Genomic DNA, 23795 nt, shown 5'->3' with positions numbered 1-23795 from the left:
CCAGATAAGAATGAAATTAAGCCTTGATGAACTAAAAAATATTATTATAAAACACAGAAAAGCTTAAAATGTCAACATTGGCAAAGAATGAGTACCTGATAAAATAAATCTTGTTTCTTCTTTCTTAAAAAAATCTTTTAGTGCTCTTCTGATATGGATACATTCTTCTTGTAACTATTACTGCAGTGTGGGGTGTGATAGATGCACAAGAATAGAAACAACTGCCATTCTGGATCAAATCATGGTTCATTTTATCTGACAAAGGCACTAAGGAGGTATAGTGAGAAAGCTAGGATTGGCAAGCTGTTAGTTTGCCTTCCAATTTCTATTATGTCTGCCTTCCATAGGAATAGAGCCCTGGCCTTAAGCAAGATATAATGTACACAGCTTAAAGACCACATTCTCAGCTCTCCTCTTGGCAATGAAACGTAGGCAGACCTACGTGACATTGCTGGGAAATCTCCTTAATGATGGCTCCAGCCAATCTTAGTCCCTTACTCCATCCTACTGCCTGGTGTGTAGATTGATCCCTGGAGCTTGGGCAGCCATCTTGGTCTATGCAGGACTATATCTGAGCAATGGCATAAAAATAAGCAGGAAGGGGCCTGGGTTCCTGAAAGTTTTGAGGCACTGTCATGCCAGTCCTAGAATTGCCTATCTCCAGACTGCTTCTACATATGAGATAAATAAATGTTTATCTTATTTAAACCACCGTTATTTTTCTGTTTTATTGACTCTAACCCTAATCTTAACGCATACAGTTAGAATGTATTATTTGATAGCTCTCAAAAGTAAGAAAGCTTCCCAAAAACATACTGTTTCCCCATAACAAATGCCAACTGTGTGTTCGCATATTTTAGTACTGAATAGTTGTAGCTCCTTTTGCATAGCCTGTGATGTGCAGTGTCCACTGAATTTTAAATCTCTGTTCTGTTCCACCCATGGAGCAGTGATTCTCTTCGAGCCACTGTATACCTGGATGCAGCTGACACCAGGTGGCTATTTGAACTCCACCTGCATCATCCTCAAGACCGCTATAAAATTAGTCATATGAATGCTTGTCCTTTCAAATCAGTAAAAGACAACTATAGAAAGTGATGTGAGATTATCTAATAAAAAGAACTGTGTTGAGAGAGAAATTCTTCCAGTGTGATTTTAATAAGTCTCTTCTTATGAAATCTATAATTTTCCAGAGCAATTGAAGTAAACAAAATCCACTATAAAGAGATTATTTATCTAAGTAATAATAACATTTAGTAGGCATCACTTTCCCTAATAGTCATGTTATTGTTACATCTCTCCTTCCTTCACTCTATGAAAAAAATTTTTTGATTTAAAAATATCAAGCCAAAAAAATGAAGCTCTCAATTATTAGAATTTGGGGAAGTATTTTATAATTTTAGAATTATCTACATGAGTCTCACACAGCCTCCCACGCCTCTCCTCTACCCCAGGTATTTTGCAGGAAACTAGACTAAAAATATGAAAATTATTTTGATGCAAGTTGAAAACTACCTTATGCATTTTGAGAGACAATAGGGTACAGAAAAACAGATACAATGTTTGAATAGTGCAGAAGCTGAACTTAGAGTTCTTGATCCTGATTCAATGTTCTCTCATGCACCATTAACTTTAGAATACTGGAAAGAGTTCAGAATTTAGTTCTCTATTCATTTAGGTGCTATTGTATCATTGTAGTGTGTGAGCCACTCAGTATGCCTGGTCCTTTCATGAGGGCCAAGTTGATAGGTCCCCTGATGGATTTCTAATGCATGGGTCACCACTGCACATTACATGATGCCATCACTGTTGCTACAGTTGACTGCATCAGGGCTGGCATCTGACTATAAGTGGCCAGCTGTCTACAAGGTGACCTGGTGGGAGAACTTTGCCCAAAAGAAGGCTCTCTACTAGATAGTGCCTTTCTGAGCCCACTGAATCTTCTCTTAGGGAGTGAGATGTACAGAATTTTTTAAAAAGAGTAACAAAGAAGTGGAAAGACCCCCAGAAATAAGGCACAAGACACAAGTCAAGAATAACAGCCAGGGGCTTCCCTGGTGGCGCAGTGGTTGAGAGTCCGCCTGCCGATGCAGGGGACACGGGTTCGTGCCCCGATCCCGGAAGATCCCACATGCCGCGGAGCGGCTGGGCCCGCGAGCCATGGCCGCGGAGCCTGTGTGTCCGGAGCCTGTGCTCCGCAACGGGAGAGGCCACAGCAGTGAGAGGCCCGCGTACAGCAAAAAAAAAAAAAAAAAAAAAAGAATAACAGCCAGAAACCATGGGCAAATAGAAACCTTAAGTAGACAAACGTCATGTGGTAAGGGAAGAGAAGTTTCTTGGTGGCGTCAAGAACAGTAGAGGCAGAGAGGGAGGGCAAAGAGTTACTAGGATGAAGATGTGTACAGGGAGCAATGGATGTCTGATGCTGAGGGAGTGACTAGACAGCTGGGTCCCTAGCTGTGTCCTGAATCTCTGTACAGCTTGGCTACACCTGATTGAGACTATTTCTTTCTTTTACTTCTTGTGTATCATGAATCCCTACTTACCAAGGGGACCTAGATGCAGTTCAATTCCTTGTAGCCTTAGAGAACTTAACTCACACAAATATCAGAGCATCTGGTAACTTTGACAATGACCACTTGTCAGATTTGCAAAACAACAGTCCTAAATGCTAAGACATTCACTTGGCTTTTAAGATCCCCATCTCAATCTTAAGGATATTCATTCAATGAATATTTGAATTTACCCCCCACTGTTCTGGGCACTGGAGATACAGCAGTGAGCAAAACAGACAAAAATCGCCCCCTTCATAGAGCTTACATCCCAGGGTTGTTCGTACATAAATGCTGAACTCCAGGGAGAATCTTGGGGCCAGTCAACTCATAGAGCGGTAACTCTTCTAAGAAACACAAGGAAGTAACATAGCATCTGGGGGTAGAGCCCCTGGATCTGATGATATTTTTACATGTACATCTTGTTGAACTGAGGGAACCAAATATGTTAAACACCTACAATGTACCCATTTGTGCCCATTATTAAGCAATTATCTCAGCTACCCCAAATTTGCCCTTCTGTACCTTGCTTTGTGGAGCTGGGGTTGGCACACTGCAAATAACATTTCTCTTTTATCCCCCATCCTCCACCTCCCTGTCAGTTTCCACCAATGGGGGAAGTAGAGGGAGATGAGATGGGAGGCAGGAGGAGGAAGGAAGGACATGCTATTATTGGCTTGTGATTCACATCAGTGTCAACCCAGTGACAGGCTTTCACCCTGACAGCAGCAGTTGGCTCCAGGCTCCTAGAACAAGTCACCTGTTTACATGCCCATGGAGGTACTAGCTCCAGCTAGATGGAGGCCCTTTCCCTTCACAGAGATCTGAACTCCAATTCCTAGGGCCTCTCCTCTGAGTCCCTGAAGTACCAACACCAGAAAGTGGTGCCCTCTTCTGAGCTTCTAGTTTCTGAAAATCCCAGTCTCTTCCTTTGTCATCCCAGGATTATACCTGGGGATTATACCTCTGAGCTGTGTTTCCGTTTTGCTTTTTCAGTCCTCCAAAAATGTACTTAAGCAATTCTCTACATTAAATTCGCTCTGTTAAAATACCTAGTGCATTTCTGTTTTTCTGACTAGACCTCATTAGCATACCAACAATAAAACAGGCACTTACCTATCATTGAGCTATTTACCTTCTAATGGAAATTTCTCAAAGTAACCTCTTTAACACCCATCTGGGGGCCGGTACATCCATTTTTTGTACCTTTCCTACGGCAGAAGTTTCCTAATACACAGCTGACCACCCTGATACAAAAACATAGAAACCATGGCTCCCTTAAGGTACTTGGAGGTGGTGACAGGGAGCGGTTGTTTAATAAGAATTGGGCTGGTCTTTGTCCCTGGCTCCTGGGAGGTAACTTCTAAATACTTACAATTTCCCAACAATAAGAATTTCATTGTTATTCATGAAGGGTCCCCTGAACCACACCTGAGTTTACGCTAACAAGATGACTCCGGATGGAGCTTGGTCATACCAGAAAGACCAACCAATGCGACTAAAGGGTTAAGGCTTTGAGCCACATGATCTCAGCCTGACATCCAGCGGGAGAGGGGACTAAAGATGGAGTTCAGTCACATGGCCAGGGATGGAGTCAATCATGCCTGTGTAATAAAACCCCACTAAAAACCCTGGACACCACAGATCAAGTGAGCTTCCCTGGTTGGCAGTTAGACATGGCTGGTCTGGGAGGGGGATGCACCCTGAAGACATGGAAGCTCTGCGTTCAGGACCTCCCCAGACTTTTCCCTATGCATCTCTTCACTCCACCAGTCTTGATTTACATTCTTATAGAAAACCATAATTGTAAGTATAGAGCTTTCTTGAGTTCTGTGAGCCATTCTAGTGAGTTATTGAACCTGAGGGGGTAGTAAGAATCTGTTGCCATTTGGTCAGAAGCGCATGTGGCCTGGGAACACCTGAGCTTGTGGCTGATGTTTGAAGTCAGAGTAGTTTTGTGGGGACTGTGCCCTTAACCTGTGAAGACACCCTAACCATGGGTTGTTAGTGTCAGAATTGCATTGCAGGGGCTTTCTACTTTTTACACAGCTAACAGACTATTAGGGCTTTAGCTAATTACACTGAAGCCACATGCTCAACACATCCTCTAAATGGTTCATCTAATTTCCCACACCAAAAATCATGAGCAGTTTTTAACACATAATATGAATATACAATGATTTGAGTGTCTTACATTGATGAAAATGGTTGATTCAATTAAGCAGTGATAGCTGAGAGTGAAATCCACTATAGCTGTAATGTTATAAATGCAAAGCATTAATGCCATTGTTATGTAGCAGTTCCCAGCTCAGATCATACTAAAATTTTCTTCAAAAATCCACAGTCCTTAGCCCATTTTAGAATGTGTCTTCCTTTTTAGTCTTGCTTCCCTCAAAACCACTTGTGAGGAAAGATTGGTGGGTTTCTGGGAAAAGCAGCATTGGCTCCTATAGGTGTGAACAGGGGTAAAGGTAAGCAGGAAATAAGATCACCTGTATAGTAGGCTTGGCCAATCTCTTTCATCTGCCTGCTTGTCCTGGTGGTTAAGATTTCAATCAGTGCATCTTCATTTGTTCCCGTGCCCTAAGAAGAAAAAGGAAATCTATTTTTAGAACACTTTAAAAAAAACCCTAGTTTCATGCATTGCGGTCTTAACATCTTGTTTTCTATAGGTGAAAAGAACAGTTTTTAGTCAATCAACATAAGGTCCTCTATTGCTCTAAAGTGGTTTTCTAATTTTCCATGTAGTTTAGTATTAAAATAACATGAATCATCTGAAGTTAACTGATATTACGCTTCTAAAGAAAATGTCCTACTCTAGTGTAAAACTCCTTTGAATAATTCCAGGAAGAAATAGTATAAAGGGAAAGCCTATGTCATTCAGTACCAAAAGTGAGCATTCAAATATGTCATTGTGTTTAGAAAGGGCTCTGCAATTCTTTTGAATGAGACCATACTTGTACCAATGCACCTGGTTGGTCAGCATGGATCCTCCTCTTCCTTCAGGGAGATTTTTAAAGCCTCAGTAATGTATGTCATGAGCCTAGTTGGTTTGGGGACTAGTGTTTCCTGAGTTTTGGTTTATACTGAGGTCACTGAATCACACTGAGACTTCAACAGAAGCCATTTACGTTAGGACTTGACCAAATAAGGCCAACGTAGCATAAGAAAAGAGGCTGAATTCTGTCCCTCTGTGACAGATTCCTAGTTCCCCCCAATAGCTCTCCTTTTCAAATTACTTATTTATTTATTTTGTTAGTTACTTATTTTTAAATAAACTTTTTTTGGGCTTTTTGGTTGTTCTTTTTTAAAATTTTATTGGAGTATAGCTGATTTACAATGTTGTGTTAGTTTCAGGTGTACAGCAAAGTGATTCAGTTATACATAAACATATATTCATTCTTTATCAGATTCTTTTCTCATATAGGTTATCACAGATTATTGAGTAGAGTTCCCTGTGTTATACAGGGGGTCCTTGCTGGTTATCTATCTTATATATTGTAATGTGTGTATGTTAATCCCAAGCTCCTGATTTATTTTAGAGCAGTTTTAGGTTTAGGGCAAAACTGAGAAGATCCAGTATCTCTTTTATCTTCCTTGATTAGTCATAGAACCCCCATTTTTTAACTTAGCACAAAGCTAACCAAATATATAGCATATTTCTCAGCTTCCCTTAGAGATAGGTTTATCCATATAACTAAATTCTGATCGATGGAATATATGTGAAGCATCACGTACAATTTCAGAGAGTCCTTGAAAAGAAAGGATGAACACGTCTTTGTCTCTTACTCTTTTCAGTTGACTGCAATATAGATATAATGGCTGGATGTTGAGCTGCCATCTAGCCAAGAAGTGGAATCTACAGGCTGAAGATGGCAGAACCTCAAGACTGAAGGTCTGATAATGATGGTTCCATGATACCCAGCTCTGGGTTGCTTCCTTTGGAATTCTTTTACATAAGAGGGAAACATTTCTAATCCTTGCTGGCGAATCTAATTCTTACCATTTCACCTGCTAAACTCTCTCCCATGTGGCAGCCATAGAAATGCACTGCTGAGATTTCATGTCAAGAGAATATACTGCCAAGAATGTAGTTAGTTGGCAGCCTCCAACTGCCACACCTTTGGATCTGTCACACAGTTCACACTAAGGTCATGCTCTCTCCAGGCTGCTCTCAGCCATGACGGCGTATGGAAGGGCAACTGGAGCTGGGCCATTCCTGCCCCACGTAGGACCCTCCAAAGGGCACACTCTGCTCAGGGGCTCCCCATCAGCTTGCCATGGCTTTCTTACAGCAGCACTACAGACTGAGGCTCTTCCGTCCCTCTCTCCTTTCACAGGTGTCAGACCTGTACTGCAGTCAGAAGTTTCACCCCACCTACCCTGCTCTGTCTCTTCTTTATCCTTCACAAGGATTTCCCCCAATAAATCTCTTGTACATTTAATTCCATCTTGCCATCTACTTCTTGGGTGCCCACACCTCTTCCACAGAAAAGAAAATAACTCCTGTCTCTGATGGGAAGGCAGAGTCTTGCTTCAGACCTGGACTCCTTCCTTTCCCTCCTTCCTGTCAACAAATATGTTGAGCACCTATCTCATTGCAGGCCTTCCTCTAAGAAGAGAGGAGGTTCCTCGAGTGATGAGGTTCCCTGATATGATGGAGGTTTGCCTTTTAATTGGATGGAAAAAAAAAACATAAATCAACAAAACACCAAATACGTAAAATACCAACATGTAAAATACCAAAAAATTAACAAGATAATTTTAGATAGTAATAGATAGCGATTTAAAAAATTAAACTGAGTGAGTTAATAGAAAACATCTGGAAGAAAATCATTCCTGAGGGAAAGAACGTCACATATAAAGACCTCAAGATAGGAATAAGCTGAGAATGTCCAAGGAGCAGCGAGAAGGCCAGTACAGCTACAGCAATGAATTGGGGTGGCCGGCAGCGGAGGAGAGGGTGTGATGATCAGTTTTATGTGTCAATCTGGCCAGGCTACAATCCTCAGTTATTCAATCAAACAGTAATCCAGTGTTGCTCTGAAGGTATTTTGTAGCTAAAGTCCATGATCAATTGACTTTAAGTAAGGGTGAGTACCTTAGATATTCTATGTGAGCCTAATTCAGTCAAAAAGCCTTAATTAAGAGCAGAGCTGAGGCTTCTCTGAAAAAGCAGAAATTCTACCTGTGGGCAGGAGCTCCAGCTCGTGCTAAGAGTTCCAGCCTGCCCTTCCTAACAGCCTGCCCTACAGATTTCAGATTTGCCTAGCAAGCTGGATAATCGTGTAACAAATTCCTTGCAATCAGTCTCTTACTCTATACCTCCTGCCTACTGGTTCTGCTTTTCTGGGGAATTCTGACTGATACAGACAGAATTTTAAAAAGCCGTAGAGATAGACAGGAGCCAGACTCTGTTGGGGGATGAAGGTCATGATAAGGAGTTTGGATGTTCAGTACTCAAAACCACTGGAGATTTATGCAGGTAAATAGTATAATCTGATTCTAAAAGTAAACTTATACAAATAATTTTGGCTATTCTGTGGTGAATGGATTTGAGGAGGGCAAAAATAGAGGCAAAGGGACCAGTTCCGGGGATACTGATATGGTCCAGTCAAGAGATGATAATGGTTGAATGGGAATGAAAGCAATGGATCTGGAAGGAGGGACGTGCACACATTTTTGATGGATTCTGGAGTGGAGCTAATGGGCTTGTTGATAGATTTGGGAGCTTTGAAGTGTGAGAGAAGGCAAGGGATCAAGGATAGTTCTAGGTTTTTGACCTAAACAATGGGGTTAATGATGGTGCCGTTGACTCAATAACAACAAAATTAAGAATTTGACACCTCAGGTCAAAAAAACCAACAAAATTAGGCTCTGACCATATCCTTTCAGGCCAGGAACATGTGGGCTTAAGGTTCCACAACTGCTTCCCATTTCAGGGCTGTTCTACTAATTGGAGAGCACAGAATCTCCAAATCCATCACATTTACACCCACATCTCAAGTGTGCACCAGAAGAAAGTCACTCTTTCTGATAATCAAGCGCTGGGCAGAAACAGCTTGTGCAGGTCTCATACCTTCATGGATTTCTTCAGCTGTTTAGCATCAAACACTGCTGGTGGGGTCACGAGGGCCACCATGAGACACTTCAGGTGGCCAGAGAGATCACCCTTCAAGTCATCTTTCAGTTTCTAAAATTAAAAACCCAAAGAGAAAAGTATGAAATACTTCTTTCTCTTCCTCCAAGGTCACCTAGTGAAAGACAAACACGAATGTATGAATTCAGACAAAAACATGCCCATCCACAGGAGATAAACAGAAATGGTGAAAATATTTCTATGGATATTAGTCTGCATTTTATGATCACTTCCAAAATGTTCTGTTTTATAGATGGTTTTCTGAAGGGAAGCCAGTGAAGAAGGTTCTCTGAGGGCCACAGATAGGAACTGTGTATTAAAACGCATTTCCCAGGCCCTTGATGCTCTCAATGCTTGGGTTGGGGTGAGGGAAGAGGAAAGGGAGGAGGAGCCCCGTAATTCACACCCAGCTTCACTGGGAGGTGCTCTAATCCTGCCTTGCTTCTCAGTAACTGTCAAAGAGTTTTGAAGGGAAAAGGGGAGGGAAGACAGTGCTTGGTCATTTGCCTCTGGTAAGAGCGTGGAACTAGGAAGCATCAAAAGCAGTTTTCTGGCAACAATAGGGGAAACCCGAAATGTGGTAATAGGGGGACCTTACTTATTGATGCTCTCCTTCAGGAGTGTTTTCATACATTACATAAGTACAGTCCATCTCCCCTGCTTGAAGGCAGGTAACATGGTTTCTGTTTTTAATATCCAAAGGAGTGTTATTGAATAATTATATTTCCTGCTCTTGATTATTTTCAGCTCTGAAACAGAGGCTGGAAGCCTCCCAGACTGCTATGACAATGTGGGTACAGACCAACATCTTCCATGACACTTGGGGGCCCAGCAGGGGCATGCTCCTGCCAAAACAAATGGGATGGAGTCGCTGTAGTCATCATGGGGTGTTTCCTCTCCAAATGCTAAATTCCACCCCTATCTGTCCTCAACCCAAGACTTTCCAACTGAATCTTACTTCACATGTTCTCATTCTGTCCCACTGTGAGACATGGTTGTCACCCTTCAGCTCCATCCTTCCTCCATATTTTGGAAATCCTGAAAGGCCAATGGATCACTCACAATCCCTGTACATGAGTATGCTGCCTTGCCCAGAAGCTTGGCAATTCAGTTAAGTTGACAAAAGTTTATGGGGCACCTGCTCTGTGTTAGGCACTTAATGGGTGAGTTAGACACAATCCTTACCCCTAGGACATTACTCCCTAATGAGAAAAACAGAAATAGTCAAAGTTAAGTTTCAATATAATATGTTAAGTATCTAATAAAGGGAACACAGAGAAGGGTGTCTTTTTTTTTTTTTTTTTTTTTTAGTTTCTGCTATATAACAAAGTGAATCAGTCATACATATACATCTGTTCCCCCATCCCTTCCCTCTTGTGTCTCCCTCCCTCCCAGCCTCCCTATCCCACCCCTCCAGGCAATCACAAAGCACCGAGCTGATCTCCCTGTGCTCTGCGGCTGCTTCCCACTTTCTATCTACCTTACGTTTGGTACTGTATATATGTCCATGCCTCTCTTTCGCTTTGTCACAGCTTACCCTTCCCCCTCCCCATATCCTCAAGTCCATTCTCAAGTAGGTCTGTGTCTTTATTCCCGTTTTACCCCTAGGTTCTTCATGACAAATTTTTTCTTAAATTCCATACATATGTGTTAGCATACGGTATTTGTCTTTCTCTTTCTGAGTTACTTCACTCTGTATGACAGACTCTAGGTCTATCCACCTCATTACAAATAGCTCAGTTTCGTTTCTTTTTATGGCTGAGTAATATTCCATTGTATATATGTGCCACATCTTCTTTATCCATTCATCCGATGATGGACACTTAGGTTGTTTCCAGCTCCGGGCTATTGTGAATAGAGCTGCAATGAACATTTTGGTACATGTCTCTTTTTGAATTATGGTTTTCTCAGGGTATATGCCAAGTAGTGGGATTGCTGGGTCATATGGTAGTTCTATTTGTAGTTTTTTAAGGAACCTCCATACTGTTCTCCATAGTGGCTGTACCAATTCACATTCCCACCAGCAGTGCAAGAGTGTTCCCTTTTCTCCACACCCTCTCCAGCATTTATTGTTTCTAGATTTCTTGATGATGGCCATTCTGACTGGTGTGAGATGATATCTCATTGTAGTTTTGATTTGCATTTCTCTAATGATTAATGATGTTGAGCATTCTTTCATGTGTTTGTTGGCAGTCTGTATATCTTCTTTGGAGACATGCTTATTTAAGTCTTCTGCCCATTTCTGGATTGGGTTGTTTGTTTTTTTGCTATTGAGCTGCATGAGCTGCTTATATATTTTGGAGATTAATCCTTTGTCAGTTGCTTCATTTGCAAATATGTTCTCCCATTCTGAGGCTTGTCTTATGGCCTTGTTTATGGTTTCCTTTGCTGTGCAAAAGCTTTGAAGTTTCATTAGGTCCCATTTGTTTATCTTTGTTTTTATTTCCATTTCTCTAGGAGGTGGGTCCAAAAGGATCTTGCTGTGATTTATGTCATAGAGTGTTCTGCCTATATTTTCCTCTAAGAGTTTGATAGTTTCTGGCCTTACATTTAGGTCTTTAATCCATTTTGAGCTTATTTTTGTGTATGGTGTTAGGGAGTGATCTAATCTCATACTTTTACATGTCCCTGTCCAGTTTTCCCAGCACTACTTATTGAAGAGGCTGTCCTTTCTCCACTGTACATTCCTGCCTCCTTTATCAAAGATAAGTTGACCATATTGCGTGGGTTTATCTCTGGGCTTTCTATCCTGTTCCATTGATCTATCTTTCTGTTTTTGTGCCAGTACCACACTGTCTTGATTACTATAGCTTTGTAGTATAGTCTGAAGTCAGGGAGCCTGATTCTTCCAGCTCCATTTTTCGTTCTCAAGATTGCTTTGGCTATTCGGGGTCTTTTGTTTTTCCAAACAAATTTTGAAATTTTTTGTTCTAGTTCTGTGAAAAATGCCAGTGGTAGTTTGATAGGGATTGCATTGAATCTGTAGATTGCTTTGGGTAGTAGAGTCATTTTCACAATATTGATTCTTCCAATCCAGGAGCATGGTATATCTCTCCATCTATTTGTAACATCTTTAATTTCTTTCATCAGTGTCTTATAATTTTCTGCATACAGGTCTTTTGTCTCCTTAGGTACGTTTATTCCTAGATATTTTATTCTTTTTGTTGCAATGGTAAATGGGAGTGTTTTCTTGATTTCAATTTCAGATTTTTCATCATTAGTGTACAGGAATGCCAGAGATTTCTGTGCATTAATTTTGCATCCTGCTACTTTACCAAATTCATTGATTAGCTCTAGTAGTTTTCTGGTAGCATCTTTAGGATTCTCTATGTATACTATCATGTCATCTGCAAACAGTAACAGCTTTACTTCTTCTTTTCCAATTTGGATTACTTTTATTTCCTTTTCTTCTCTGATTGCTGTGGCTAAAACTTCCAAAACTATGTTGAATAAGAGTGGTGAGAGTGGGCAACCTTATCTTGTTCCTGATCTTAGTGGAAATGGTTTCAGTTTTTCACCATTGAGGACGATGCTGGCTGTGGGTTTGTCATATATGGCCTTTATTATGTTGAGGAAAGTTCCCTCTATGCCTACTTTCTGCAGGGTTTTTATCATAAATGGGTGTTGAATTGTGTCAAAAGCTTTCTCTGCATCTATTGAGATGATCATATGGTTTTTCTCCTTCAATTTGTTAATATGGTGTTTCATGTTGATTAATTTGCGTATATTGAAGAATCCTTGCAATCCTGGAATAAACACCACTTGATCATGGTGTATGATCCTTTTAATGTGCTGTTGGATTCTGCTTGCTAGTATTTTGTTGAGGATTTTTGCATCTATGTTCATCAGTGATATTGGCCTGTAGTTTTCTTTATCTGTGACATCCTTGCCTGGTTTTGGTATTAAGGTGATGATGGCCTCGTAAAATGAGTTTGGGAGTGCTCCTCCCTCTGCTATATTTTGGAAGAGTTTGAGAAGGATAGGTGTTAGCTCTTCTCTAAATTTTTGATAGAATTCACCTGTGAAGCCATCTGGTCCTGGGCTTTTGTTTGTTGGAAGATTTTTAATCACAGTTTCAATTTCAGTGCTTGTGATTGGTCTATTCATATTTTCTATTTCTTCCTGATTCAGTCTTGGCAGGTTATGCATTTCTAAGAATTTGTCCATTTCTTCCAGGTTGTCCATTTTATTGGCATAGAGTTGCTTATAGTAATCTCTCATGATCTTTTGTATTTCTGCAGTGTCAGTTGTTACTTCTCCTTTTTCATTTCTAATTCTATTGATTTGAGTCTTCTCCCTTTTTTTTCTTGATGAATCTGGCTAATGGTTTATCAATTTTGTTTATCTTCTCAAAGAACCAGCTTTTAGTTTTATTGATCTTTGCTATTGTTTCCTTCATTTCTTTTTCATTTATTTCTGATCTGATCTTTATGATTTCTTTCCTTCTGCTAACTTTGGGGGTTTTTTGTTCTTCTTTCTCTAATTGCTTTAGGTGCAGGGTCAGGTTGTTTACTTGAGATGTTTCCTGTTTCTTAAGGTGGGATTGTATTGCTATAAACTTCCCCCTTAGAACTGCTTTTGCTGCATCCCATAGGTTTTGAGTCGTCGTGTCTCCATTGTCATTTGTTTCTAGGTATTTTTTAATTTCCTCTTTGATTTCTTCAGTGATCACTTCGTTATTGAGTAGTGTATTGTTTAGCCTCCATGTGTTTGTATTTTTTACAGATCTTTTCCTGTAATTGATGTCTAGTCTCATAGCATTGTGGTCGGAAAAGATACTTGATACAATTTCAATTTACTTAAATTTACCAAGGCTTGATTTGTGACCCAAGATATGATCTATCCTGGAGAATGTTCCATGAGCACTTGAGAAAAATGTGTATTCTGTTGTTTTGGGATGGAATGTCCTATAAATATCAATTAAGTCCATCTTGTTTAATGTATCATTTAAAGCTTGTGTTTCCTTTTTTATTTTCATTTTGGATGATCTGTCCATTGGTGAAAGTGGGGTGTTAAAGTCCCCTACTATGAGTGTGTTACTGTCGATTTCCCCTTTTATGGCTGTTAGTATTTGCCTTATGTATTGAGGTGCTCCTATGTTGGGTGCATAAATATTTACAATTGTTATATCTTCTTCTTGGATCGATCCCTTGATCATTATGTAGTGTCCTTCTTTGTCTCTTCTAATAGTCTTTATTTTAAAGTCTATTTTGTCTGATATAAGAATTGCTACTCCAGCTTTCTTTTGATTTCCATTTGCATGGAATATCTTTTTCCATCCCCTTACTTTCAATCTGTATGTGTCTTTAGGTCTGAAGTGGGTCTCTTGTAGACAGCATATATATGGGTCTTGTTTTTGTATCCATTCAGCCACTCTGTGTCTTTTGGTGGGAGCATTTAGTCCATTTACATTTAAGGTAATTATCGATATGTATGTTCCTATTCCCATTTCCTTAATTGCTTTGGGTTCGTTATTGTAGGTATATTCCTTCTGTTGTGTTTCTTGCCTAGAGAAGTTCCTTTAGCATTTGTTGTAAAGCTGGTTTGGTGGTGCTGAACTCTCTCAGCTTTTGCTTGTCTGTAAAGGCTTTAATTTCTCCATCAAATCTGAATGAGATCCTTGCTGGGTAGAGTAATCTTGGTTGCAGGTTTTTCTCCTTCATCACTTTAATTATGTCCTGCCACTCCCTTCTGGCTTGTAGAGTTTCTGCTGAGAGATCAGCTGTTAACCTGATGGGGATTCCCTTGTGTGTTATTTGTTGTTTTTCCCTTGCTGCTTTTAATATAATTTCTTTGTGTTTAATTTTTGACAGTTTGATTAATATGTGTCTTGGCGTATTTCTCCTTGGATTTATTCTGTATGGGACTCTCTGTGCCTCCTGGACTTGATTAACTATTTCCTTTCCCATATTAGGGAAGTTTTCAACTATAATCTCTTCAAATATTTTCTCAGTCCTTTCTTTTTCTCTTCTTCTTCTGGAACCCCTATAATTCGAATGTTGGTGCATTTAATGTTGTCCCAGAGGTCTCTGAGACTGTCCTCTGTTCTTTTCATTCTTTTTTCTTTATTTTGCTCTGCATCAGTTAGTTCCACTATTTTATCTTCCACCTCACTTATCCGTTCTTCTGCCTCAGTTATTCTGCTATTGATCCCATCTACAGTATTTTTCATTTCATTTATTGTGTTTTTAATCAATGCTTGATTCATCTTTAGTTCTTCTAGGTCCTTGTTAACTGTTTCTTGCATTTTGTCTATTCTATTTCCCAGATTTTGGATCTTGGAAATAGAATCTTGGATCATCTTTACTATCCTTTTTCTGAATTCTTTTTCAGGTAGACTGCCTATTTCCTCTTCATTTGTTAGGTCTGGTGGGTTTTTATCTTGCTCCTTCTCCTGCTGTGTGTTTTTCTGTCTTCTCATTTTGCTTATCTTACTGTGTTTGGGGTCTCCTTTTTGCAGGCTGCAGATTCATAGTTTCCGTTGTTTTTGGTGTCTGTCCCCAGTAGCTAAGGTTGGTTTAGTGGGTTGTGTAGGCTTCCTGGTGGAGGGGACTAGTGCCTGTGTTCTGGTGGATGAGGCTGGATCTTGTCTTTCTGGTGGACAGGTCCACATCTGGTGGTGTATTTTGGTGTGTCTGCGGACTTTTTATGATTTTAGGCAGCCTCTCTGCTAATGGGTGTCTTGCTAGTTGTTTGGCATAGGGTGTCCAGCACTGTAGCTTGCTGGTCGTTGAGTGAAGCTGGGTGCTGCTGTTGAGATGGAGATCTCTGGAAGATTTTCGCCGTTTGATATTATGTGGAGCTGGGAGGTCTCTTGTGGACCAGTGTCCTGAAGTTCGCTCTCCCACCTCAGAGGCACAGCACTGACTCCTGGCTCCTCAATTAGGGATGATTCGTTGTCTATTCATGTATTCCATAGATGCAGGGTACATCAAGTTGATTGTGGAGCTTTAATCCACTGCTTCTTAGGCTGCTGGGAGAGATTTCCCTTTCTCTTCTTTGTTCTCACAGCTCCCGGGTCTCAGCTTTGGATTTGGACCCACCTCTCCGTGTAGGTCACTGGAGGGTGTCTGTTCTTCGCTCAGACAGGACAGGGTTAAAGGAGCAGCCGCTTCGGGGACTCTGGCTCACTCAGGCCGGGGGGCAGGGAGGGGCACGGAGTGAAGGTGGACCCTGCAGCGGCAGAGGCCGGCGTGACGTTGCACCAGCCTGACGCGCGCTGTGCGTTCTCCCAGGGAAGCTGTCCCTGGATCCCGGGACCCCGGCAGTGACGGGCTGCACAGGCTCCCCGGAAGGGGGGCGTGGACAGTGACCTGTGCTCGCACACAGGCCTCGCAGCGGTGGCAGCAGCCCCAGCGTCCCACGCCCGTCTCTGGGGTCCGCGCTTTCTGCCACGGCTTGCGCCCGTCTCTGGAGCTCCTCCGAGCAGCACTCTTAATCCCCTCTCCTTGTGCACCAGGAAACAAAGAGGGAAGAAAAAGTCTCTTGCCTCTTCGGCAGGTCCAAACTTTTTCCCGGACTCCCTCCCGGCTAGCTGTGGCGCATTAGCCCCTTCAGGCTGTGTTCACGCCGCCAACCCTAGTCCTCTCCCTGCGCTCCGACTGAAGCCTGAGCCTCAGCTCCCAGCGCCGCCCGCCCCGGCGGGCGAGCAGACAAGCTTCTCGGGCTGGTGAGTGCCGGTTGGCACCGATCCTCTGTGCGGGAATCTCTCCGCTTTGCCCTACCCAGGTACGTGGGGAGTTTCTTGCCTTTTGGGAGGTCTGAGGTCTTCTGCCAGCGTACAGTAGGTGTTCTGTAGGAGTTGTTCCACGTGTAGCTGTATTTCTGGTGTATCTGTGGGGAGGAAGGTGATCTCCACGTCTTACTCTTCCGCCATCTTCCCCCAGAAGGGTGTCTTAATGGAGCCCAGGGGCTCAGAGAACACTGTCAGGTGATGCCTCAGCTGCCTTGGATGGTCACTACGCACTCTCAATTCTGGACCCAATACCTGACTGGTTTGTGTTTCCACCCTTTCCCCTACACAGTTCATTAGCCACAGAAGCTAAAATAATCTTCAAAAAATATAAATTAGGTTATAGTATTTCCTTTCTTACAAACCTCCAATTGTTCCCTATTGTTCTTAGAATAAAATCTAAACTCTGCACCAAGACCCCAAGGTCCAGCATGTTCTAAGCCTCTCTTCAACCTCATCTCTTCCCTCTGTCACCCTTTACTGTCTATACTCCTGCCATATTAGAACTCTTCCTATTTCTTAAGTACTCCCATCTTGTTTTTGCCTCAGGGCTTTTGCATTTGCTGGACGTTCTGTCTGAAATGCTCTTCCCCAGATCAAGCAGAGCAGAAGCCTGACTATTGTCTAGTCTTCATTGAGAGTAAGGTAACAACTTGTCACTGACGTTTCTTCACCACATGATCTAAAGGAGCCATTCACCACTCATTCTCTAGCATATCATCCATTTTTTTATATCACCCATTTTAATACTTTCATAGCACCTACCAATATCTGAATTTGTTTTATTTATATATTTATTATTTTTCTAACAGAATGTTAGGTCCATTAAAGAGAGGAGACTCTGCTTTTTTTTTTTTTTTTGCGGTACGCGGGCCTCTCAGTGCTGTTGCCTCTCCTGTTGCGGAGCACAGGCTCCGGACGCGCAGGCTCAGCGGCCATGGCTCACAGGCCCAGCATGTGGGATCTCCGCGGCATGTGGGATCTTCCCGGACCGGGGCACGAACCCATATCCCCTGCATCGGCAGGCGGACTCCCAACCACTGCGCCACCAGGGAAGCCCGAGGCTCTGCTTTTTATTCCAGTGAATCTCCAATGTCTAGAATATCTCCTGACATAGAGTAGTACCCCACTCCTGACACACAGTAGTTTATTATGGAACAAATAAACTGCTTGGAAAAGACACACAAAATGTTCTTGAATAGTTCTTGTATAGTTTCCGGTACTGAAGAAATATTCATCTGCTGAACAAATTTAAAAAAAATAAGTCTATAATTACCGAAACATATTAAAGTTGGAAGAGAAATTAAAGATCATCTAAGACAGGATTTATCAGATAATTGATCAGATAATTCTTTATTGTGGGGGACTGTGTTGTGCACTGTAGGATGTTTAGCAGCATCCCTGACCTCTGCCCACGAGATACCAGAAACATCCCCCCCTCTCCCACCAGTTGTGACAATCAAAATGTCTGGAGACATTGTCAAATGTCCCCTGGGAAGCAAAATCCTTCCCGGTTTATAGCCACTGATCCAAGGCAACTCTCCTTATTCAACAGGTGAGGATAACTGAGGCCCAGAAAGATCAAATAACATGTCCAAGGCCACTCAGACAGTTAAGGGAAAAGACCAGGACTCCTATTCCAGGCTGTTGACTGGATACATAGGGTACTTTCTGCTACACTTGGCCTGAAACAAAAGATCCGTGGGCATAATCATATGGGAGCAGCCTTGATCCATTAGTGATTAGCCCTTTACTGCCTGTTATGTTAATGAAATCTTACCTTTCCATATGCTGCTTGATATTCCTTAGCAATCAGCTGCCGCTGTGCATTCGACCTCTCAGTCAGAATGCTAATGAGCATTTTCTCATCAGTTCCTAAATGAAACAAAAATAATTGTATTCACCATCAACTCAAATATGCTTAATATCTGTTGTGAACAAAAGAAAAATGACTAATGGTCTGAAACAAATGCAGAGAGGAAGGCATTTTAATTTTTAATTTCCAGGTCTTACCAGGTTGGCATCTTTATTTCTTTCATTGCCTGGCTTTTGGAAAAGAAAATTGACTTTATTTGGATAGTTTAGGGGGAAGAAAACCATCATTGCCCAAATATTCTTATCCGTATATCAGACAGAGGAAGTAGCACAAAGAACATACTGCTTGTGAAGTAGGTTTTTTCATCCTTCTGAGGTTCAGTTACTGTCTTATCACCTTATATCTTTCTATCTCCATATTTGATATAAAAAGTCATTTTTTTCTCTAGAAAAAAAGGAACTGACATTTATCAAGAACCTACCACATACTAGGCACCTTTTATTCATTGTCATAGTTAATATTCACAGGGCCCTGGGCAGTAGGTATGATTAAGCTGTTCTAAAGATAAAGACACTAACATTTAGAAACTTACCTCACTTGCCAAAGTCAGGCAGCTTTTAAGTGGCACAGCAAGAACCTGAACCCAAATCTCTTAATCCAAAACATTTATTTCTATCAGTGGTCCAGACCTCTTTCAGGCATTTCAGACCCATATACTTAACCACCTGTTGTAAGTACAAGTAAAGGGCTGATGCTGGCCTGCCTGAAAACAACCTCCAGGTCACTATTTTTTTGGTAATTATAGTATTAAGACAATGTGAGAAGTTGTGTCTGCTCCTTTGTGGTGGAGGACTGCCCCTGGGTTGGGGGCTGTGAGTTGGCTTCTGTCTTGGGCCTGCATGACTAGAATGGTATAAAAGATCCATTGGAATTTAAGGCTCAACTTCCCTGTGTTGAGGTGGCCCACACACACCTTGGCTCCATACACCCATGGCAGTGGTACACACTCTACATGAATGACAGGGCAAAAGAAACGGTGTACTTGATTAGCTGCTGGGACTCCTAGTGACAGATGTTGCCCCACTGGGTCTTTGGTCTTGTATTCTTCTGCATAGTTAAGTAAACAGAGTTAGATTGACCCTCATTGTGCCCTGTGAGTCTGATTATCAACTTGGACCTATAAATGTATCTGAATTGGTGCACGACTAGACACCTCCAACTACAAGTATCTCAAACTCAGCTGCTCCAGGTTGGATTCATTCTATTTCTTCTCTAACTTGTCTTTCATCCTATGTTCCCTCACCAAGGACACCACTATAGATGCAGTCATCCAACCAAAGATCCTGGGGGTCATCCTATACTCACTTCTTTTCCTTACTTTCTACATTGTAACAATCACCTGCATCTCTTGGATTTGTCCTCTTCTCTGCCACTGTGCACTCATCATATTTTACCTAGAAACTTCAATAGCCTCCTAACTTGACCCCCTTATAATTTATACTGCATATTACTGCCTAAGTAAAATTTTTTTCTAAGTAAATTTTTTTAATGCATCAGATCATGTCAGTCCCTTGGTTGAAATTCTAATGATTCTCTGTAACCTTCGGGATGAAGTTTAAGCCCCTTAGCTTGTGCACCAGTTAATTAGGACCTAGCTCCCACCTCATATTCTAATCTCCTACCCGCTTCTCTGCATCTCTATACCTTTTGCCACTAGACTCCAGACATAACTAACTACCCACAGTTACATGTAGGTTGTACGCCAGGCAATTTCTCCTCTCTTATTTCTGCACATGCTACATGCTCAAGACCAGAAAGTAAACCAAGATGTCTCATGGTTCAGAGGCTGGATCTGACACGTCCCTAAGGCAAATGCCACCATGACGCCTGGTTTTGGTGCTGGGAGTAGTGCTTACAAACAAAAACCTCCTTCTCAAAGTGGGCCTGCAAACCAAAATGTGTAAATTAGTGAAGAAACATAATGTTAAGGAAGAAAGACAAGCGATAGAATTTAAAGACCATTAATTCATTCAAATTGACATTAACTTCATGGAAAAGTCTATTCAACCCTGTGTTTAAATAGGCAGTCAAAGAGATAGATAAAGAAATAACTTTCATTTAAAAATAGCAATAAAAAAAACCTAAACAGGCAGAAATACAATAATATTACACTGATAGTAATAGTATAATTACTATTATGAACCTTAATAGTATAATTCATGGAACTTTACAAACTGACCCTCAAGTTCATAGGACAGGGCAAAACCAGGAAAATATCTTGCCTTACTAGACACTAAGTGTCATTATAAAATAATAATAATTATGTAATAGTCATAATAGTAATTAGGACAATGTTATATTGAGACAGTGAGAGGCAAACAGACCAATGGAATGTAACAGAGAGCAGAAAAATAGCAAAACTTATAGGACAGCAGTGGCATTACAGATCAGTGTGGCAAGGATGAACTCTTCAATTGATTGCACTGGGACAATTACATAGCTACTTGAGAAAAAATAAAATTAGATTTAAATGCCATTCACAAACATTAATTCCAGGCAGATTAAAGATCTCAGTGTGGAAAATAAGATTGTAAAATTTGGGGGAGAAAATACAGGAGGATATCTTTATGAGCTCATCATAGAAAAGACACAATAAGTAAAAATCATTACAAAAAATATTGGTAAACTTAATTTCACTAAAATTTAAAACTTCTATGTGATAAAAGTTAACTGTAGCCAATATTAAAAGAAAATTACAGGGCTTCCCTGGTGGCACAGTGGTTGAGAGTCCGCCTGCAGATGCAGGGGACAATGGGTTCGTGCCCTGGTCCGGGAAGATCCCACATGCCGCGGAGCGGCTGGGCCTGTGAGCCATGGCAGCTGAGTCTGTGAGTCCGGAGCCTATGCTCCGCAACGGGAGAGGCCACAACAGTGAGAGGCCCGCGTACCGCAAAAAAAAAAAAAAAAAAAGACACAATAAGTAAAAATCATTACAAAAAATATTGGTAAACTTAATTTCACTAAAATTTAAAACTTCTATGTGATAAAAGTTACTGTAGCCAATATTAAAAGAAAATTACAGGGCTTCCCTGGTGGCGCAGTGGTTGAGAGTCCGCCTGCCGATACAGGGGACATGAGTTCGTGCCCTGGTCTGGGAAGATCCCACATGCCGCGGAGCGGCTGAGCCTGTGCGTCTGGAGCTTGTGCTCCACAATGGGAGAGGCCATGACAGTGAGAGGTCTGCATACCACAAAAAAGAAAAGAAAAGAAAATTACATTCTTGGAGAAGGTATTTTCATAGCTTGTAATTTTTTAAAAAACTTTTGTATCGGGGCTTCCCTGGTGGCGCAGTGGTTGAGAGTCCGCCTGCCGATGCAGGGGACCCGGGTTCGTGCCCCGGTCCGGGAAGATCCCACATGCCGTGGAGCGGCTGGGCCCGTGAACCATGGCCGCTAAGCCTGCGCATCCGGAGCCTGTGCTCCGCAACAGGAGAGGCCACAACAGTGAGAGGCCCACGTACCGCAAAAAAAAAAAAAAGTTTTGTATCCCGAATTATTTTAAAAAATAAATTTTAAAATTTAAATTAAAAAGTAAAAATTTTTTCTTGCCAAGAACAAAGAAGACAATCCAACTGAAAAATGGATAAAAGATATGGAGGTGTAATTCATGGAAAAAGAAGAAAATAAACAAGAAAGGATACTTAACTGCATCAATAATGGGGGATGGGGAGGAGGAAGGAAAGAGATACAGAATGAGGTACAATTTTAGATCCACTCAATTGGAAAAACTGAATAGGATGACTGCTGCAAGTACTGATAAGAATACGGAGAAAGAGGAAGTCTCATATATTGCTGGCAGGAATACTAATTTGCATATTTATTTGAGAGAGCAGTGTGGCAAAATTTCTAGTTAATCTGGAGGTGAACATTACCTTCAACCCAGACATTTCAACCGCTATATTCTAGAGAGGTGCTAGCAAATGTGCACAACATGACATAAGCATGACTATTCAATGCAATATTTTTATATTGTAATAGAAAAGAATTGTAGGCAATTTAAGTGTTCCCTCACTATTCCCATCTTATGATGTAATAATTCAATAAACTATTCTGCAGTTAAAAATTAATGAACTAGAGCTAAACATATCAACATGGATAAATCTCAAAAACATAATGTTAAGGGACAAAAAAACAAGTTGCAGAAGAAAACATATGGTAGGATTTCAATTTATACTGTTTGAGCCCATGCACAACAATAGGTACATGCATATGGAGTACAGAATTAAAAGTTTCATGGGAATAAATCCTAATTTAGAATGCTGTTTATCTCTAGGGAATGAGGTGGGAATGAGATCCAGGCAGAATCGTCAGGGACTGTATCTATAATGATTTATGGTGATGATGATGATGATTGTTGGTAGCAGTGATGGTCATGGTAGTGTTTAATATTAAGTAAACATGGCAAATATTAAGATATAATAGAGCTGGGTTCCCTATACTTTGCTGCATCATTTCACAATTTTTAAAAGTACCTTATAATTTCTCTAATTGAGTAAGGCAACTTGGCAACCTGAACCCATGCATTTTTAGCTTTAACTTCCTGATGTGCTTCAACATTAAAAAAGGAATTGTAAAGCATCACTCACCAATTCCTCTGATTGCCTTATGAATCGCTTCAGCATCCACTGATGCGCTAAAGCCGGGATAATCGCTCATTGTCCCTTGGTGTCCAACCTAGAAGAAAATATCTGACAGTCCCACTAGTCCAAAGTGACATCTTTATTTATGTTACATACGCATATTCCCATATGCCTACTGGAAACACACAACAAACCCATAATTTGCACACCTTCTTATCACTTCAGGAGTGGTTCAAGAGAGTCTCCCCACCCTAGATATGCAGGCAATATGATAGCTACCACATTTATAATAAGACCTCTCCTTTTCTTCTCTTGTGTAACAAATTGAAAATATAAAACGTTCATTCTCTAGAGCAGTGAATTGTGTTAATCATGGTGATTCTGAAAAATATTTGTTTTAAAGTGATATCTGCATGAAAGCAGTGAGAAAGTGGAAATTTCCTACATCTTCTTTTTTCAAGTGATACTTCAAAGCTCTTCACTGTATCTCACCTAGAAGTAACTGCAGTTTATAGACTTCAAGATGTTTTAATTAATGTTGACCATTGTCCTTGGGAAAACCTACACCAAAAGATCCATAAATGAAAACACCACTAGGACTGTCTGTTCTTAAGCTTTGTTTAATTGGATGTACAATTGTGGCAGATAAATTCCCTTCTGAAAGCTCCACTGACATAGGTCTTCAAGAATAGCATGGAAGTAAAAAATGCCATGATACTAATTTTAAGCACATAAACTAGAAACTTGTCAGTAAGCTGAGAAAGACCATCCTACAGAAGGAATAAAAAATCTTAAAACTGCTTAAGAGAAATTGAGAAAAATCCAAGTAAACATGTACTTATATGGTACTTCCTAACTCTGAATAAAAGTCTGTCTCTACAGTGACAATGTTTTCTTTCTAACTGATGTTTCTATCC

The 23795-nt window shown here is 40.9% G+C and overlaps 1 protein-coding gene across 2 annotated transcripts in view; it reads right to left on the bottom strand.

Moving 5' to 3' along the window:
- Positions 1 to 23795, bottom strand: part of ANXA3 (annexin A3) — a 61270-nt gene that overhangs the window by 17078 nt on the left and 20397 nt on the right. For both annotated transcript variants that reach the window (XM_060113681.1, XM_060113691.1), the window contains 4 exons: positions 22885 to 22972; positions 18204 to 18298; positions 8632 to 8745; positions 5045 to 5135 (listed from right to left, as the gene is read on the bottom strand). In XM_060113681.1, the coding sequence (XP_059969664.1) occupies positions 5045 to 5135; positions 8632 to 8745; positions 18204 to 18298; positions 22885 to 22972 (388 nt within the window). The remainder of the gene's footprint in view (positions 1 to 5044; positions 5136 to 8631; positions 8746 to 18203; positions 18299 to 22884; positions 22973 to 23795) is intronic.

Source organism: Mesoplodon densirostris, chromosome 1 (genome assembly GCF_025265405.1).
Source record: "Mesoplodon densirostris isolate mMesDen1 chromosome 1, mMesDen1 primary haplotype, whole genome shotgun sequence".
NCBI lineage: Eukaryota > Metazoa > Chordata > Mammalia > Artiodactyla > Ziphiidae > Mesoplodon > Mesoplodon densirostris.
Note: the sequence above shows the minus strand (reverse complement) of the source record. Positions and strands in the feature narration are given on the sequence as shown.